Source organism: Mastomys coucha, unplaced genomic scaffold (assembly GCF_008632895.1).
Source record: "Mastomys coucha isolate ucsf_1 unplaced genomic scaffold, UCSF_Mcou_1 pScaffold20, whole genome shotgun sequence".
Classification (NCBI taxonomy): Eukaryota; Metazoa; Chordata; class Mammalia; order Rodentia; family Muridae; genus Mastomys; species Mastomys coucha.
The window spans coordinates 118,472,291-118,492,638 of NW_022196903.1; the positions used below are offsets into that span (position 1 = coordinate 118,472,291).

At 50.0% G+C, this 20,348-nt stretch overlaps 1 protein-coding gene across 2 annotated transcripts in view; it reads left to right on the forward strand.

Annotated features, from left to right (window-relative positions):
• Window positions 1-20,348, forward strand: part of Vwf (von Willebrand factor) — a 158,829-nt gene that overhangs the window by 49,927 nt on the left and 88,554 nt on the right. For both annotated transcript variants that reach the window (XM_031383471.1, XM_031383472.1), the window contains 5 exons: window positions 8,546-8,762; window positions 10,298-10,420; window positions 11,267-11,378; window positions 12,779-12,825; window positions 19,904-20,040. In XM_031383471.1, the coding sequence (XP_031239331.1) occupies window positions 8,546-8,762; window positions 10,298-10,420; window positions 11,267-11,378; window positions 12,779-12,825; window positions 19,904-20,040 (636 nt within the window). The remainder of the gene's footprint in view (window positions 1-8,545; window positions 8,763-10,297; window positions 10,421-11,266; window positions 11,379-12,778; window positions 12,826-19,903; window positions 20,041-20,348) is intronic.

The window sequence follows — 20,348 nt, forward strand, 5'->3', positions numbered from 1 at the left end:
GAAGAGGAACCTCCACAAACCCCATCCATGTGATGGGATTGCTATGAACCAGGATGAAGATCTGAATCTTGACATTGAATCTTGACATAGGTCAGAAGCTAAAAATGTGGATAGGAACCTCAGGGCAGCCAGACATTATAAATGGACGCAGTTATCTCTTTCACCCCATCTATCCCTGCTGGCTGGCAGACTGGGCAACTATCCTTTGCCCTTAGTGACTTCTTGAACCCACTGCTTTAGACCAATTCAGGCTCTAGGCATCTCCACACCTTCTCCAGAGGGCGGCCTCACAGGAGGCCCCCTCTGGAGCTGGAAATAATCAGGGCCCAGCGAACAACTTGCGCTTCACACATTTTGCCCTCCTTTCTTCATTCACTCCAGGCCTAGGAATGTTCATCGCTTCCCCTCCCCCTCCTCTCCTCTGTCAGCTGTTTGAGAAGAAACAATAGCATAGCTGCAGACCTGTCTGGCTCTTGCTTTTAATACTGCCTTGCCCGCACACTCCCTGGGGAGGTACTCCTGCTTTCTCCCCCTTCCCCTGGATGGGGCCTAACATCCCCAGGGAAGAGGCCTGGCCTCCTCTGATGAACTGAAAATGGGATTAAGATGGGCCACAATTGGGTCTGTACTTGCGCAGGAGGGTGAAGTCCTGGATTGATGGAGTCGGGGCTGCAGTTCTCTGCCAGCCCTGGCACCACCGACAGGAGATGAAACAAGACAGAAGTAGCTGGTGCCGGGCACTGGAGCCAGGAGATGCTGGAAGTGCAAATTAGCTGACCTTTATTTTGTGTCCCTGCCATAATGGTTTAGCACAGAGCCAAAGTGAAGCCTTTGCAGCCAGCCAGCAGTGGTAGCCATGGAGAGAGCATTTGCAAGCCGCCACCCCACCCGGCTCGCTTACTCTTGTTTTGTAGCAAGTTGGGGAGGTTAGGATTGCTACATTTGCAGATATGGCAACAATGGCTTGTAGTTAGTTAGTGTGTTACTCTCTCAGGGCAGGATGTTCAGGGCCAGGCCAGAATCCCAGTGCTGTTAAGAGTCCACGGTCTTTCTGTCTCATTCTCTGTTGCTGTCAGGATGGAACTTGTAGCTCATGACCCAAGAGGCCATTCAGCCGTCTGGCACCACAGTCACATACCAGCAGAGGAAGGAGAAGGGACAAGAAAGGAAGCCCCTTTGGAGGACTTTGCTGGAAGGTACAGCGTACCTTCCTTCTCCTGTCCTCCTGGGCCTGGACAGCCAAGTGCTGTGGCTGCTCCTAGCCTCAGACAGGCAGAACGTGGAATCTTCTTACCCAGGAGCCGCGCCCAAGTGGAAGCTGAACATTGAGAGTCATATCTAAGAAGTAGAGAAGACACTGGGCTGTGCCGAGTCTTTTCTTACAGCTGAGAAGTGTGGAAAACTGAGATAAGTTTCTTTAGGTCACATGCTTTGGACATGATGGAGTTGGCAGCTTTGCCCATCCATACTTCTAGAACCCCCATGTTTGCTGTACTGTCATCTAAACTTCGATACTCAGATATCTTACATAAAATGGCATGCCCATTAGTTCCGTCCTGTCCATAACCTCTTGTCTACTTAATTTTATTTAGAAATTATTACTGTGTTACTTTAAAAAGATGATCATATACATTATTTATTTGTACATTGTATGTGTGTGTATGCAGTAACCTTAGAGGCCTAGGGAGGGTATTGGCTCTCCTGGAACTGGATTTACAGGCGGTTGTAAGTTACCATGTGGGTGCTGGGAATGGATCTAAGGTTTTCTGCAAGGGCAGCGGGTGTTCATAACCATGGAGCCATTTCTCCAGCCCTTGTTGTTGCTGTTGTTGTTATTATTATTATTGTATATAACACATACACACACACACTCACACACAGTGAGAGAGAAGGGTGCCTATGTATGAGTTGTGTGATGTCTGTGTGTGTCATGTGATATCTACGTGTGGCTCATGTGATGTCTGTGTGTGCACAGTGCACATGTGGAGGTCTGAGGACACGTGTGGAGTCAGTTCTCTTCTTCCTTCTTCTTCTTCTTCTTCTTCTTCTTTTTTTTTTTTTTGGTTTTTCGAGACAGCGTTTCTCTGTGTAGCTCTGGCTGTCCTGGAGCTCACTCTGTAGACCAGGCTGGCCTCGAACTCAGAAATCCGCCTGCCTCTGCCTCCCAAGTGCTGGGATTAAAGATGTGCATCACCACTGCCTGGCTGGGTTATAGTTCTTGATATTTTTTAACATATGAGGCATTAAAACAGGGACATCTAAAACATTAATCAAGTAAAGAAATAATAGAATTTTCCAGGCAGTGGTAGCACACAAAAGAGAATGCATTGTTTCTCTGGCTTATGAATCTTCCTTGATGCCTTGCTTAAGGAGATTCAAATATGAGAGTCCAGCTCATTTCTCTTAAGGCAGAGTTTTTCTTTTTTTACTAGACAGCCGCAGAAGGAGAGGCGAAAGCGTAAGACCCCAGCATTACAGAAGCATATCCACATATGTACATGTGGTTTGTATCCACACAAACACACACACACACACATATATACATACACACACATACACATATGTGTTTGTTTGTGTGTGTGTGTATAATTCTTTCCAGATCCATCAGTTTTCCTGATTTACAGCTAATTCTTTACTGTAAAATTCTATTATGTGATTACCACATCTTTATTACCCATTCATCTGTTTATAGACATCTAGACCAGTTCCGTTTCCTTGCTATTGTGAATAGCTCAGCAGTGCACATGAATGTGCAGGGACTTCTGTGGTAGGATAGAGTCCACCGGGTTTGTGACTTGAAGTGGCACAGGTGTGTCGTATGGTAGTTCTATTGTCATTTTTTTGGAAAGCCCCCTTCACACTGACTTCCTTAATCACTGTGTTAGCTTATGCTCCTGTCAGCACTGAATGAAGAATCTCTTTTTCCCTATATCCTTAGGGGCACTGTTGTTATCTTTCATTTTGATGACAGCCATTGTGATGTAAGGGGTAAGAAAGAATCTTTTTTCCCTGATGGCTGAGGATGCTGAAGACTATAAAAAAGTATTTATCAGCCATTTGTGTTCCTTTGTCTGCTTGTTTCATTAGCCCATGTATGGTTTCTTTATGTTCATGTATATGTATGTATACGTATGTGTACATCTGTGCAGTATGTGTATGTATGCATGTGCATTCACTTGTGGATGTCAAGAGTAACCTCAGGTGCCGCGCTTGCCTTGTGCTTGTTTGGGGCAGGGTCTCTTCCTTGTTGGGCACGGTGTATACTAAGCTTTTGGGGTTTTCTTGCCCCTGCCTCCCATCTGGCTGGAGCAGCCCTGGGCTCACAGACGCATGCTACCGTACCTGGCTTATGTGGTTTCTGGGGATTCAAGCTCAGGTTCTCACGCTTGCTGTGCAAGCATTTTGCCCACTGAGCCATTGCCTTGGCCCTATTTATTTTCTTGAGACAAGGTTGTGCTATGTAGCAGGGAGCTGGAATTGGCCTCCAACTCCCTGCCTTTCTGCTGCAGTCTCTCAAGTGCTTGGAATACAGGCATTGTGACACCATACTGGGATGACCTAGTACTTTTTTTTTTTTAAAGATTTATTTATTATTTATTTATTATAAGTACACTATACCTGTCTTCAGATGCACCAGAAGAGGGCGTCAGATCTCATTCCAGGTGGTTGTGAGCCACCACGTGGTTGCCGGAATTTGAACTCATGACCTTCAGAAGAACAATCAGTGCTCTTACCTGATGAGCCATCTCGTGAGCCCTCTTTTTTTTAATTTTAATTTTATTTTTTATTTTTTATTTTTTAATTTTTTTATTACTTTATGTATTCTTATCCCAAATCTGAAAGGATGAACATATTCTTCTCATTTGAGGGAAATAGTGTGTTCTTTGAAAGTGTCTGTCAGTCTCTGCGGTTCTATGTTCCATGTCTCTGAGGTGTATAAACTCCCGCTTGGGCAGACAAAACACAGAGCTCTGGTAACTGGCTTGCAGGAAGTGCTGATGCACTGCTCAAGGGTGAAAGAACATAGCCTAAGATGAGGATCCCAGCCCAGGGGAGACACACCCTGCCCCAAAAGGTCTGAGGGTACTGGGGTTTCTGAAGCCACTCAACCTTCCCAGTCTTTGGTGACACGGTTCCACTTGCCCCACAAGTCTCTGGAGATCCATTTTGTGAAAGGCGCACAGGTTTCGAAACAATTTTCTTTACACAGGTTAGAAGAGGGTCTCAGCTGTAGCAGAAGGTCAGGGTTTGAATTTTATGTGAATCTTCTGTTGAAGCTGGGTAGAGCATCCTGGCTGTGCTTCTCTAGGACAGCAGCCTCTGACCGGGAGGGCTGAGAGAAGTCAGAGATGACTAGCTCAGGCCTCCAGCTTGACTCTTCTGGCCTGTTGATCCAGATTCACCAATTTTCTTGACTTTACACATGTCCACAGGAAGGTGGGGGTACACAGATAATACTCAGTGTCTTAGCTCGGCGCTGCTGTAAGAAAATACCCAAGAAAGTCAATTTAATAAGCAGAACACTTATTTTTGTTCATGGTTTCAGAGTTTTATGGTAGTTTGGTCCCGTAAAAGTACAATGCAACACAGTGGGAGTGTGTGGCTAAGGAGGGTGCTTGCCAGGAAGCAAAGAGGATGGCCTGGGATGCCATCTCCCCTTTGTAGGCACATCCTCAATGATCTAACTTCCTTTCACCAGCCCCCACTACCTAAAGGTTCTACCACCTCCCAGCAGGTGGGTCTCCAGGCTGTGGAGAAAGTTCTTGCCCTTTTTGTTTGTTTTATTTGTTTGTTTGTTTTTTGGTTTTTCGAGACAGGGTTTCTCTGTATAACCCTGGCTGTCCTGAAACTCACTCTATAGACCAGGCTGACCTCGAACTCAGAAATCCGCCTGCCTCTGCCTCCCAAGTGCTGGGATTAAAGGCATGTGTCACCACTGCCTGGCTGTTTGTTTTTGAGACAGGGTTTCTCTGTGTAGCCCTGCCTGTCCTGGACTCACCCTATAGACCAGGCTGGCCTTGAACTCACAGAAATCCGCCTGCCTCTGCCTCTGTCTCTCTGCCTCTGCCTCTGCCTCTGCCTCTGCCTCTGCCTCTGCCTCTGCCTCTGCCTCTGCCTCTGCCTCTGCCTCTGCCTCTGCCTCTGCCTCTGCCTCCTGAATGCTGGGATTAAAGTCACTGCCTGGCTTGCTCTTAAGTCTTTACTCAGCACCCAGACCCAACTCAGACTATGCCTGGCTTTGGGATAGTTTCTCTGACATCTCAGCTGCTGACAAGGCCACCCCAGGTAGGGAATGAAGCCTTCAGATTGCATGTAAACCAGCCTAGGGCACACCTGAAGCACTGGAGGTGACATATGCCTGTATTCATTACTGCTAGGAAACTGAGGAGAAGGGCAGAGGAATGGGTAATGGCAATTCAAGAGTGGTGTGTCCAGAGGATGATGAGAGAGGAGGAATGGTGGGGAAGCCTTTCTGGAGAGGTGGCTCCTGGCCTGAGGCACAGAGGGCTTCAGAGAGGGAGTGCAGACAGGTGGAGAGGCTGGGCTCCCCCACCCCTCAGCCTTTGTGATGGCAGGAATCTAACCCATGTGTTTCCTTTGCATTCATTGCACTAAACCCAGCACCTGGACATAGCAGATAATGGAAGAAAACATTAGGGTGTTTTCAAGAAGGCATCAGTAATGCCTGGGTTGGGGATGGGACAAGAGGGGAAAGCTGAGGTCCAGTCATGGAGGGTCCAGCCTCCCTGCTTTCCCACTGAGCTAAAATATTGCCCTTTAAATCGGAATGGGGCATAGGTGTCTTTTATATCCAGCGGCCTCTGTGTGCTGTAGACCTAGAGGCCACCAACCCAGTGCTTGTACAGTGACCATTTTAGCTTTATATAACTAATGGTGCCTGCTGGGGGTCTGGGAGCACAGGTATTGACTCTGCCTTGGACTTCACTCTATGCCATCTCAGGACTTCGCTTGGCCTGGCTGGGCTGCCTGAGTTAGAACAGAGAAGCTTGGAAGCGGCTAAGACTGTGATGTAAATATGCCCCTGGGTACTGCTGTGCTGTCAGAGCAGGTCATGCTGGAGGCACTGGGCAGATGTTCATAGGCCTGCCTAGCAACCAGATTGTGGACCAGGTTGAGGTCGGGGTGACCAGAGGTAGCCTGAAGGAGAAGATGAGAGCCCAAGGCTTCATTTTGTTTCTGTGGAGGGAGAAACTGTAGCTACACCTCAGGTGGCTGTGGTAGAGACCGAAGGATTTGTTCTAAGAAGGCAGCTTCTGCAGAAATCACACTCCCATCCTGCAGTGAAGTAACCCGAAAGCCGTGGCTTTCTACAAACCATCTAACACCTCTAGTGATCTCCCAGGAAATATGCTAGAGTCTTGTTCCCACTTTCCCGTTGGAAGGGACTGACCTGGGCCAGTGGTGGATGGCCAAGTCTAGCCGTGCCTGTCAGGACTCCAGACAGGGAGCACACCTAAACTGCAGCCTTCTTTCTTTCGATGCTGCTGGGCCCTGCATGGGGAAAATTTCTCGCTTCTTCTTACCAAGCCAAGAGCTGGTCACATGATGACGGCAGGGCAATTGCTCTTGTCTGAGAGCCCTGGGGTGGGGGTGGGGAGCAGTAGACTTTCAGGGTCTTGTGATTTTCGGGTGTTTTGTTTTCTTCTTTCTACTTCTGAACTGTGGGTGGGAAATCAGGTAGGCAGGAACCTGAACAGCTGGATACCCTCAGCTGTCCTCAGCAAGAGCCAGGGCTCTCCTGTGCCCTGAGTGGTGTTTTTATGGGCAGACAATGTTGCAGAATGGCAGCAGTCTGGGGCCTCAGCCTCCTTCCTTGCCCTTCAACTTAACCCCTAGCTACTTTGTCTGGGAGAATCATGGCCTTCCCAAATAAGAAATCAATGGAAGTTGGCCCAGCTAACCAGGGAGCAACCAAGACACCAGAGACATGATAATGCTGCCATGGTGACCATTATCCCAATATGGCCCAGGGCGATAGAGATGGGAAAGGGGACAAGAGTGCCCTGATCTTCTGGAGACCCGCTTGCCCTTGTGGAGGCAGAGGGACAGTAGAAAGGACGGATGAGGCTGTTGCTACGACCTCTTGGGACGAACCTTTGACATGCGTGATTCTATCCGCTGCTCACTACATCTCACTGCAGACTTACAGTAGGAGCTCTGACCATCCTCCCCATTTCACACAGAGGGAGGGGTGGGGCAACAAGCTAAAATTCACACAATGGCATATGTATGAGACTGAACCTGAATTTGGGGCTGTGAAGTTAGAGTGAGGCCAGGGCAGGCCAACCAGCCCCCGCCACTCTTTCTGGTCACCAACCTTGGAATCTATTTCTCCTTGGGTAGAATATTCAAAGTGGCTAATGGAAGGACACTGGAGCTAAGAACCAACTAGCCTGAGCATCCCCTAAGCCATTCATGATGATGACCTATTTGGTGGCAGGCACTGTGGCATCTCTATAGCAACCCATGAAGTAGCAGTGAGACTTTTAAAGTTGTAAGTCCTTTCACCAGCTTCTGACTTCCAGTAGGAGGCCTGCATATGCAGGAAAGAAATTATGCATGAAACAAAGTGTGGTTTTATCCATAGCATTGGGTGTGCTGTGTCAAGTTGAAGATATCATTGATTCTAATATACATTGCTGGTCTATGTGGCACTAAGTATCAAAAGCTCCCCATTCACATGCCATCCATGGATAGAGGTCCCCAGCTACAGAGACAGTTACAGTGAACCAACAAAACAAGACAAACAGAAAGCAACCAGCAACAGGTATTTGGGATCATTAAAACACAGACTGTAGAGATGCTTGCGAGTAAAACATGCAGGTGTGTTTATACTAATGAACCACAGAGGAAAGGACCCACGGTTCCAAACCCGTCTTTTGCAATCAGATTGAGGATATCAACAGAGGAGAGAACTCGAAATAGGCCTTGCCTGGCACAGCACCTCTTGTGATCTTTAGTAGGCAGTTAATATGTTATTGCTGATGGGAATTGATCTTATTGGTTCCAGCAGCCTTCTGGGGAATGTGTCAGAAAGCATATTTCTAAGCCCCGTCCCCAGTTAACTCTCTTTAAATCTATGGGAGTGAGGTCCAGGAAATTCTATTGCATAAATCAAGCCTCCCTCTGCTGGACCCTTTGTTTGGTAATGAAGAATATTGAGATCAGGGAAGGCAGGTGGCCAGGTCAGGGTGGAAGAGTGACTGCCTCCATTGCTAGAACCCTAAGCTGCACAGTCCAAGCCCAAGCTCAGTGTGCGCCTCTCTCTGCCTCTCAGGTAAGACTCGGCTTCTCACAGAGCTCAGGCTGTCCATTTCTAAATCCCGTCTAACACATGACCTCTGTTTTGGCCTACCTCAAAAGCATTTGCTGTCTTTCCTCTGTTTGGACATAAGCACCTGCTCGATCCTAAAGGGACAACCTCGGTTACCGTTAGTGCCATCCTCAGAGGGACCAGTAAGTGAGCATGTGGCCAAGGCAGGGACCACCTCTGGGCCACGCTGAGGAACCTTTTCCCCTACAGGCCATGTGGGAGCAGTGTCAGCTACTGAAAACAGCATCGGTGTTTGCCCGCTGCCACCCTCTGGTGGATCCCGAGCCCTTTGTGGCTCTCTGTGAGAAGACTTTGTGTACGTGCTTCACGGGGCCAGAGTGCGCATGTCCTGTTCTCCTTGAGTATGCACGAACCTGCGCCCAGGAAGGGATGGTGCTGTACGGCTGGACGGATCACACCGCCTGTCGTAAGTTGCTGGTCTCCCCTGTGCTTGAACAGGTTGTTCGTCTTGGGGTGGTGGCGCTCAGGGTGCTTAGGAGCCCTGTTGTGATGTGCGCTTCCCATCACTGCCATCAGCCAGTGTCTACAGAGCCCTACGTCCTGAATGGTTCCTGCCCTCTGTCACTTGGTCCTCTCAGCACTGGCCTGCAGGGGAGCCCCTTCTCTCATGGACTGTGTGGAAGATGAGCAAGCCTTTCAAGGACCTGTCCCTACCTCTGTTCCATGTCACACCCCTCTTGGTATCCCGTGACTCCCTCCCAAAGGAAAGCTATTGCCTGGCTTCCCACAGTTGTCTCTGCTTCAACCCAGCAGACAGTTAGGTCTCAGTGTTCATCTTTACAGTGTTCTTGAGTTAGAAGTGTCCAGTTATCTAAACTGCGCGTGGGGCGTCCCCGAGACCAGAAAGGCTTCATTAAACCTTCCCTTTTATTAACTCGCCCTTCCGGCCTCCAGGCACAGTGTGTTCTGTTCCGTCAATTCTGCCTTGTAATACCCATTTGGGCATCTCTAAATCTCACTGGGTCTATAGTCATTGTCACTATCTCCAAATCACCGTGATTAGATAGAGACTTCTGGTCACCTTGCAAAGGCCATCCCTCTCACTACACTGATCAAATGCCCCTTGATGGGCAGCTGGTTGGCTATAATTAGTCAGATAACGTGGACTGGAGGAGGCAGAGCGCCTGACTGATACTGACACTGCACATTTGAGTTTCACTGTGTGGCAAACAGCTTTGCCATCAGGGCCTGCCATCTCTGCTGCGGGGGTGTGGGAAGGCCGGGGTTAGGGCTGCCTTCTCCTCTGAATAGGGAGTGGCTGTCCTTTTAGACCTTTGAAGGTAGGGTGGAGGAGATGTCTGATAGATGGTTTTAAAGAAGGAGTTGGAGGCAGTTGTTTCGGGAGAGGCAGGCTTTGCTCTTGAGTGTGCTCTGTGTGGTGAACAGAGAGATGGTTAGGCAATAAGGCTCAAAGGTAGCCTGGTAAAGCCCCGGAAGTACGTCAGTATCAGTAAAGTGGGCATGGATAGAGTGTGCCCTGAGCTTGGGGTAAGGTAGCATTTGGTTGGAGCCAATATCACGAGGAAGAGGCTTGAAGAAGAGGAAGTGATGGTTTCTTGCAGGAATGTCCCTAGAAGACATTCCTTTTCAGCCCAGAATTTGGCATTACCCTGAGAAAGTTTTAGGAGAAGAGGCCAGAACACCTAGAGACAAACGATGGCCAAGCTTTCTTCACGGAGAATGGAGAACAGTTAGCCTTGAGGCAGGGTGTCTGGATCCGGCACCACAGTCAGTCTTAGCTGGAACTTTGCAAAACAGAAGCTGCTCTTTCAGGGAAATGCCGGCTGCAGAGGGGCCATGGGCTGGTGGGTTGGAGATGGCCCGAGACCCTCTAGACAGAGTGGACAGTCAGAGCGCCGGGCTGGCTGCACTCCGCAGTGTGGTTTGGAAGCTGCTGCACTGGTCCACGGCCTTGGGAGACTCCTTTGATTTGTCTTTCAGGCCCAGCATGCCCAGCTGGCATGGAGTATAAGGAGTGTGTGTCTCCTTGCCCCAGGACCTGCCAGAGCCTGCCTATCAATGAAGTGTGTCAGCAGCAGTGTGTAGACGGCTGTGGCTGCCCTGGTAATGAAGGTCCCTCTTCATCGACAGACCTGAGGCCCTGCCAGAGCCCTGGGCTTTGGGAAGAGAGATGAAGGCCACTTGTGTTTTCCACTCATGGCTCAAATCAGAGGTCTTTTATGTAGCTTTTTAAAAGTCTTTGTACTGAGAGACCAGGATTGAACTGGCCTTTTTTCTGAATTTATGTTTTCCCATTGTACTGTACTTAGAAAGCACTGTGTCTAGGAAACTGCCTTCGTCCCAACACTTACCTTGTTCAGGGAGCGCCTGGCCTAATCTGAGATGTGGTTTTGTTTTCTCAGTTAGGGTTCAGGACGCCAGTCTGGAAGAAAGGTCTTATAAGATATGTCCTGGATTTGCAATGTGTGATAAGCCACAAAGGGCTTCTCATTAGACACTCTGTCCAGGAGACTGAGTGATGGTCACGAGCTGGATTCAGTTACACGTTAGGAAGTCCTGAAGCTCATGAGTCCTCTCCTGGATGATGCTGAACAAAACTGTTGATTCAATTCAACCCTCTAGGGTATGAAAATAAATAACCCAGCACACTTACACACATGGCGTCACGTTAAGTTCTTCAAGATTCCTCTGAGAAGCCTCCACGTAGGTTCATGGGCTTGTCCACTGGACAACCCCGAGCAAGCTCAGTGACCCATTCTTTCCCCTGTAATGAGAATTGGTACCCCTCCCTCATATCCCACAAGTGTCAAGGATAAACATCACAGTGCATTGTCTTGGAGTTTTCCAGAAGAAGCTCTAAGCCTCTGGTTGCCCACGGGGTTCTAGAAGCCAGAGGTTCACAGTGATCATGACGGTGCTGAGATTTTTGCCTTGATGCCCTTGGAACAGAGGGAGAGCTGCTGGATGAAGACGGCTGTGTGCAGAGCTCCGACTGTCCTTGCCTGCATGCCGGGAAGCGGTACCCTCCTGGCACCTCCCTCTCTCAGGACTGCAACACTTGGTAACTGCAACACCACATAGCCTGGTCTACCCAGGGGCTTGGGGAGGGGAAGCTGTGACAGGAGGGGACAACAACTGGTGGACCAGGAGCTGTCCTGGGTCAAGAGTAGGGGGTGGGGAGTTGGGGGATCCGAGCGGATGTGGAAGGCAATGGTGTTATACAAACGTTATGCCTAGAGAGCAATCAGAGGACACATCTTTTCCATGCAGCTGTCAACTCTAGCTGTCTTTCCAAATGACAGTTTAGTCAATGATGCTTGCCTTCTACCAAGAGGCTGCATGACATCAGGCATCAAGCCTCTCTCCTTAAATCTTTTGTCTGCTGGGGGTAAGCAGAATCCTCTAGCAGGGGCTCCTTGGTCTGTGTTCTGTGGTGCCTAGGTGGGTCTAGCCTGAGCACCTATCCCTGGTTAGTTCAAGCATCTCTCCAAGACTATCTCTGCATATCACCTCTAATTGGCTCACCTGTCTCTGCACACTGGGGGAAATAGCTCCTCATTTCATCTCCAGCCCTTTCCAGTTTGCAGTCTCTAGGGCAGTGGTTCTCAACCTGTGGGCCGCAACCCCCGTGGGGGTCTCACATCAGATATCCTGCATGTCAGGCATCTACGTTACAATTCATAACAGTAGCAAAATGACAGTTATGGAGTAACAATGAAAATGACTTTACTGTTGGGGGTCGCCATGACATGAGAAACTGTATTAAAGGGTCACACGCAGCATTAGGAAGGTTGGGAACCTCTGCTCTTGTGCCTGCTAAGCCTCAGGGGCCCTCCCTCCCTTCACTGTGGTCCTCCCTCCCTGCACTGTGGTCCTCCCTCCCTTCACTGTGGTCCTCCCTCCAGTGTGGCTCTCTGCTCATCTATTTCACGGGGGGGGGGGGGCTTTCTCGCTCTCTTTCCCCCACCCGTCGTGCATGGGGAGAGGAACAGGATGCCTGAGGATCAGAGCAGATCTTCAGGGCCACGGGATGCCCTAAGTTTCCTTTTTCTCTCTTATTTTCTTTCCCTTTATGATGTCTCCAAGGATCTGTTGTGGCCAAAGCCATGTCCTATACCACTTTAACCCTTTAAAGACTGCTCTAAGCCGGGCAGTGGTGGCACTTGGGAGGCAGAGGCAGGCGGATTTCTGAGTTCGAGGCCAGCCTGGTCTACAGAGTGAGTTCCAGGACAGCCAGGGCTACACAGAGAAACCCTTTGTTTGTTGAAAAACAAAACAAAACAAACAAACAAAAACAAAAACAAAAACAAAACAAAACAAAAAGACTGCTCTGGTGGGAGTTCTCTTCTTTTCTCTTTATTTTTTCTCCGGGGAGGGTGGTGCTATCTTCGATGAACGTTAGTTTAATTAGGTGCCCTCCTGGCAGAACCAGTGACCCGAGTATGCTCTTTTGTCCAACAGCATTTGCCGAAACAGCCTATGGGTCTGCAGCAATGAGGAATGCCCAGGTAGGCTGTGTATACACCTTTCCCCTCCTTTCTTCCCTTTCTCTGTGGAGAGGTGTGATCCCCTCCCCTGCCCGGCTGGACAGAGTGCCCACAGCACAGCACACAGAGAGCAACTCCCTCTGCAAGACCTCCTGACCTCGGCTCTGGCTTTGGAGCTCAGCCCCGCAGTGCTGTGTGCTCCTTGTGAGCCATCTTAGCTCCTGGACAGCAGCTGAAGCAGGAGTAGGTTGCCCTACCCAACTCCTGTTCGCTCTGGGGTTGAAGTTGCTGAGCTGTGAGTCCTGAAGGGCAGGGCTGACCGAGCAAAGAGAAGAGAACTAATTTGGAAAATCAAGAGGAAGAAGCTTCTGACCACGGTTTTGGCTTGTTGTGATAGTATAACCTGAATTTTAAGGGCACAGCTAGGTTTTTGTAGCCCCAATACACTAGTTAAACAGAATAATAGTGAAGGGCAGAAGGCGGAGAGTTATTCAACTCTGGGAAGAGGAACAAATAAAAGAGTGTCCCCAAGCCTTCCCCAGAAGTCCTTACTGCTGTCAATCCAGTTTCTACTGGATGCTCGCTTGCAGCCTCACCAGGTGACTCAAGAAAAAAGGTTATCTATTGATGAGTTAGCTCTGTACCTTCTGCCAAGGTAAAGGAAACAGACCCCGGGAAGGCAGAGATTGATGCCCATAGTTTATCCTGTTGCATTAGCGAATTCATGGGCCCAGAGGAGAAGTCAACGATTTTTAGCAAAATCTGCTTTTTCATGATTTTTTTTCATGAGTTTCATTGGAATTTTCTAGAACGCTTGATATGCTGACCTCAGTATGGTTCAAATGCTGAGAGAACTAGTGGTGCAAAGGACCCATTCCCTAGCTACCCCTTGGGAATCTGCTTTGGGGCCTGCAGTATGGCCTCCGCCCTCTGCTTTTTCCTGCTTAGCCTCAGCTCTATTCACTGCAAACCTTGCCGGTTCAAAGCTCCCCGTGCCTCTCAGAAAAGACTCTGGACGGTTTCCTTCCCGCACTCTCTCGTGATGTTTTCCATATGCTGGGGATGTACTCAGTTTATCCTGTTCTACATGCTGGGGATATGCTCAGAGTTTATCCTGTTCCATGTGCTGGGGATGTGCTCAGAGTTTATCCTGTTACCTCGCTGCCACAAGCCCAAGACAAGCACAGTTCATTTTCTCCTTGTGAAAGAGAAAACAGCAAGGCAGGTTAAGGAGTTTTCTCAAAGTCACACAGCCGCTAGGAGGCAGAGCCAGGACTAAAACTCACAGCCAGCTGGGTTTTCTACCCGTCCTTTCTCTTCTTTGCTGGCCCAAGACTTAGGTAGGTCAGAAATGACTTGGACACCTGGACTCAGGCCTGTGTACAGGCTTTAGGGTCATTTGGGATCTTATCTAACACATATCACACTGGGAAAATTCTGGAACTTGATGGAAGCTGGATCAATTACTTTAGCCCAGGAATGACCAACTAGTCTTGGTGTCCTTTGGGTAATCCTAGAAGAAATCACCTTTAAATGTTTTATTTGAGCACAACCACATCCCATATAGGAGTCTGAATCCTCCACTAGCTAAGCCAGAAACACTCATTGCACAAGACCTGCAAGCCACAGCGGACAGAATTAGCTCGCCGTGTTTTCATCAGACTGTGTTTTCTCAGCTGTAGGAGTCCTAGCACTAGTGACTTCTCAGGGAGAGGGAGCTTCTTTTCATCATCCTTCCATCCACCCAGCCACCCAGCCACGGCTAGGCACTGAATCCATGAAAGTCTTGTCTGGACAAACATAAGCCATTATGAAACTGTCCCGCAGTTTCACACAATCACATGGTCTTCTGTTCAAAATCACTAAGAGCTTTGTTGAGGATTCAAGACAAGCTGCGTTTTGATGCCTGGGAGGGCAGGTAGCTAGTTCCAACTTGTGGTCTTTGGAGTAGTTGTTCCATGATTTGCTGACAAAGCTACGAAAACTGTATCTCTATCTCAGAACCCTGCTCCGCCCCTCCCCTCACTCTGTCCACCTCCACCTGTGGCTGCCAGACTTCGGCTTCTCTTTACGGTCTTACCACGATCCTGTTGCCAGTGGACTGTCTCATCACTCAGATAACTGGGAAGAACTATTGATGGGAAGGTTCTGAAAAGGGATATACCTAGCTCTCCAAGGAAAGAGCAGAGCAGGGCTTCTGGGAAGATCCTGGAGGGGCTGTAGAGCAGAGCAGGGCTTCTGGGAAGATCCTGGAGGACCTGTAGAGCAGAGCAGGGCTTCTGGGAAGATCCTGGAGGGGCTGTAGAGCAGAGCAGGGCTTCTGGGAAGATCCTGGAGGGACTGTAGAGCAGAGGACTAGACTTGGATTCTGGATAAAGATGAACATGTGATACTTTTCAGTCTCTGCGCCACAAATCCCCAAACATAACGGATCACTTTGAAGGCTGCCTAGAACATAGTGCTTAGTGTGGGGAGTGAATAGGGGGAGTGGGGAGAGGAAGGGAAGGGCTTAGGGCTGGGGTGGGGAGGAGCCGGTGATCCCCATGGAAGGTATACTAGAAACTATCTGCTCCCCGTTTATCTTTGGGTATCCTCAGGCAAAACTGTGGCGCATTGGTCGGTGTTGTGTCACTACAACAAAAGACCAGACACGGTTTGCTTGTGAGGTAGAGGTTTATTTTGGGTCAAGATTCTGGAGGGTCAGGTTTAACGGTCAGGTGGCCTCTGGTAGTAAAGACCCACAGTTGGGGGTTGGGGGTATGGGTGGTTTCCTCCCATCCTCTTCATGGGCCCATGCCCAGTCACTTAGCACTTTGCACAACGTCCACCTCCTATGGTGCCACAGCCTTCGGAGAGTGTCGCTGCTGGGACCAAGCTTTTAAGAACACGTGGGCCTTTGGTGGCTATTCAACACCTAGGCAGCAGCATGTGGTTTCTATGTAGTCTGTAGGCATCCTGCAGCTCCTTCGCAATCTTTACATCATACACTGCCAGGGCAGCCCTGCTAGGGGTCAGGAAAGCCCTGCTAGGTCGGTGCCCAGGAGCTGTAAGCATTGGGTTAGAGTGAACATGGAGGTAACATGGCAGCTGCTGGAGGCTGTCCTTCAGATGTGTTCAGCCCTGGTTCTGCATCTGATTTACTCTAGGAAGGCTGTGTGGCAGGTAGAGGTTTCTAAATGAGGGACAGTTGAGTAGAGGGCTTTCCACTTGTGTTCAAAATAAAAATGGCCCTGGGTGGGGGATGGGAGCATGGGCTTCAGGTGCCGGTGGTTTGGTTGGCAAGGGCGCTGATTAGCTCTCCAACAGGGTTTCGTAATCTGTGGAACAGGGTGTCCCTAGTCTGCTTTCTATTGCTGTGATAAACATCACGACCCAAAAGCAACGTGGGGAGGAAGGGGTTTATTTGGCTTACGCTTCCACATCCTCATGGGAAGCCAGGGCAAGAGACTGTTGTGGCCATTGCTTGACTTGTATACAACCCAGGCCTACCTCCTCAGTTGTGGCACCATCCACAGGAGCCTGGGCTCTCCCACATTAGTGGTTAGTCAAAGAAAGGACCCACAGACTTGCCCTTGGGCCAATCTGACGGAGGCCGGTTTCTCACTAGAGCGTCTCTCTTCCCAGGTGATTATGTTAAGTTCACACAAAAACTGTAACTGGCACCCAGGGTTCATAGCCATAGCTTCATTCCATGGCTGCTGTGAGACATTTAGAACTCATGGCGAGTCCCCCATCAGGATGGGCCAGTCCCATCTTTCCAGAGCAGAGAATATCAACAGTGCTTATGAAAATTCAGAGAGGGACTGAGACCCAGGGCAGACTGGATGGAGCAGGTATCGGGGTGAGATGAGGTAATGGGTGGAGGTGGAGCTTCCTGGGGCGGGGGTGGGGGGCAGGGAATCTTAGAATAATCTATTACTTATTTTGTCCAGGATAATGTCTTGTTTGTTTATTTGGTACTGGGGACTTGCGCATGTTTGTTAAGTGCTCTGTCAACGGAGTGACACCCTAGACCCCCCACTCCCTGTTCAGGATAATTTGATGGATAATAATTTAGCCCTGTGATTTCACCCTGAGATTCAAGGCTAGTCTGCTCTGTACTGGGCAGGAAGACAATGCACCCGGTACCCCTGGCTAACAGGCAGCTAGGAACTTCGCCCCAATGGCAATAGGCTTTGAGATGCCTGGACTTACCTGGGATTCTGCCCCCTGTACCCCCAAGGTCTGGGAGTGACCAGTGGTCTGCCCACACCTTCGCTGGGCTCTCTGGAGGTATACCATTGTGTTTCAAAAGTCAGGCTTTCTTCCTTCTGTGTTGTCCTCCTGCCCCTGGGCAGGTGACCACACTGACCAGGGTCAGAGAAGCTTGGCCCTGAAGTGAGTAGGCTTCTGAGAAAGTGTGGACCCACACCCATGGAGTAGCCTATGATGTCCGAGTTCAGACCACTCTCTGCCCACTGTGGAAGGCTGGGCTGGTGTAACTTCTCTGTGTTCTGTCTCCCTCATCTGTCAGCTGGGAATGACAAGGCCCCTCAGGACCCAGGAGGTGGCTCCCAGATCAACACGCCTATTTGGTCAGAATTACATTACTGAGTTAAATGCCAGCTTGGAGGATCCCAGTGTCTACAGGAAGCCTGTTTTACCTTGCTGGAGGCCTGTGGACTGACATATCTGTGGGGATGGCTGAAGGAAAAGATAAAGGCCGTTAACTCAAGCAGGGCATCCTATACACACCAGAGGGTTTGTTTATAAGGAAGAGAGTGTGTCCATTAGATGAGAGAGCTCCTGCTCTTCTTTCTCTTCTCTTCCTCCTCTCGCTCATCTTCCTCCCTCACCCCCCCTCCCTCCTCCTTCTAAATGACAGGGGATCTTTACCCAGGAGCACCCTTACTTTAATATTAGAAGGCCCATTTTTGTACTCTTTTAAGAACCTCTGACTTTCTATCCATCCATTCATCTCGAGTCTGGTGGCTGTGAGTCTTTCTTGCCTGCCTGTGAACAAATGCCCTAGCTGTCCTGCTCTGGACCAAGGAGCATGAGTCTGGCCTTGTGGTTTAGTTGGATGTTTGGTTGGATGTTCTAGTTCCCTTGGCCAGCTACTACCCGGCAGCTCACCAGTCCATTTCCCCAGGTTTCCTGTGTTTGCATCTTGGTCCCTCAGTTGTACCAAGGAGATAAGCCATGTATATTTAGACTAATGATTGCTGAGAAAGAAATCAGTAGGGTGAGAGCAGGAAGCCAGGTCAGAGGATTAGATTCCAGGCCCAGACATTTTTGCTTTTAGATAGTCTCGGTGCTTTCTCGTTGACCCTGCTTTCCCTGGGCATTGTCAGAGAGCCTGGAAATCCAGTTTCACACACAGATAAGAGTGTTCTTGAGAAAATGGAGATGGCTGGGAGAAGAATCCCACCCATTCCACAGCCCCCAGGTCAAGGCATTTGACATAAACGACCGTAGTTCTCTGTTTGTTCAACTGTGGTGACTTTAGAAAAATATTCATTTCGAAAGGCCTTCCTGTAACATCGCTGGATTCCAGGACATTCACAATGGCTCGGGGTGACCCTTGGCCCCACCGTGCGGCTGCTCAGCTCTCCATCAACAATTAGTCTGCTCTTGCCCTTTTTCAGGACACTGGTGTGGGAGGAGATATGAGAATGAGCTGGGGCCTTCCTAGTTCCTTCAAAGTTCCTCAGGCTGGCTTTAGTCACTGGTCATCTTAGCATCCTGGAAGGGAGCAGTTGCCCTGGGGACCAGACAGATACTTGTTAGTCCCTTGGGGCTACTTGCCGTTACCCAACCTTCAAATGCTCCAAGGCAGAACCACAGCTGGATTCAAAGTTGTATATTGAGCCTGGCCCAGCACTGCCTGTTACTGAGAATAACAATGAGGTGGCCGGCAGTGGGGTTCCCTCCTTTCTGTCCTTGTCATTTTGGCAGCAGGAACCACCCTGTGGCTTTTCAGGACTTCCAGGGTATGTTAGGACCCAGCATCAGCCTTGGATATGGGTGCAGGTGGAACTGTGGGACTTCTCGGAGAAGCTTCCAGAGCTGGGCCGTTCTGAGGAGAACCTAGTATGTGGAGTCAGGGGTAGTGGGTGGCAGGAGGCCGCCCTTTCATGGGACACAGCTTCCACAGAGTGACAGTGGAGATGAGCGAAGGTGGCGCGGACACTCAGCTCGAGACTCGCAAGAGGGTACGGTGCCTGTTTTAACCACAGTAGGTCCGTTGTGGTCTTCGAGGATGGAGTTTCCCCTAGGTGGGTAGAGACATTGGCAGGGCCTCTTCTGCATGGGTAATCCTCTAAGGCATGAGGTCAGGGTTGAGCCCTTGGAAGATGGAGTGGCAAAGTCATGACTGTGTAGGAGGGGAAACCGAGAGAGTCGCCATCTGCAGATGTATCTATCAGCTTGGGCTGGGAGCTGGCCTTGTGAAGGTCAATGCTGCCGTGCCGTGCCATGTGTCGATAGCCTCTGGCCTGTGCCATGCTCCCCCTGAATCTGCCCCTGGTCCTGAACGGGTTTCCCTGTTGGCTGGGCTAGGGGCAGGGATGGAGTATTCGATTGGCACTGGGCCAGTCTCTATTTTTCTCATCTTCTGTTCTTCATGGCTCTCCTGGGGTGAGGCTGTCTCCAGGCCCCTCTGCATGCCAGTTCAGTGAGAGCCATGCTTCTAGGCAGCCTCCCTGTCCTGTTGAGGGGAGCTCTACCCAGGTTTCCAGGCTGCCATGTGCAGCTGTCCTGGCCTTGAGCAGGGATGTCTGGGGCCTGTGGAGCAGGCTTTAGGCAAGCCGTCAGGGGCAGGAGCTCAGATCTGAGAGCTGCGGGTTCAAGCCCTGTCTCTAGCACAGACTGAATTCGGCTTTCTAGTCACCTTCCTTGGCTGCCCTGTTTATAAAACTGGTTGTCGACCTGTGACCAGCTCATCTTGTGGTTCGAGAGTGGGAACTACCTGACTTAGTGGGAACTACCTCTGACGCCACTCAGACTTGATTGTCGTGGGGGAAAGGGTACCTTTGCAGAGGGGCACCCCATTTTTCCATGTACCTCACCTTGCCAAGTTATAGCCTCTCCCCTCCCCTCTTCTTCTGGGTCCTTCCAGGAGAGTGTCTTGTCACAGGCCAATCTCACTTCAAGAGCTTCGACAACAGGTACTTCACCTTCAGTGGGATCTGCCAATACCAGCTGGCCCGGGACTGCCAAGATCACTCTTTCTCCATTGTCATAGAGACCGTGCAGGTGAGCTCGGCCAGGCTGCCTGTCAGAGGGCAGCAGAGTCTCATGGTGAGAAGGCAGGGCCTGTCCTGGGGGGCTGGAGCACCTGTCTGTGCACAGGAGGGAGCCCTTCCGCTGGCCTTCAGTGACTTCATGCAAACCCAGTCTGTCTTTCCCTTCTTAGCTCCTGAGAGGTGGCTACTCTTTGTTATTCAGGAGGGTCACCCCCTCAAGTCTAGGCTGTGGCTCCCTAAACCTCTACTCTTTGAAACTGAGGGCTAGTTGGGGTGGGGAACAGCAGGGTCCCCTCCTTTATGTGTGGGTGGGGACAT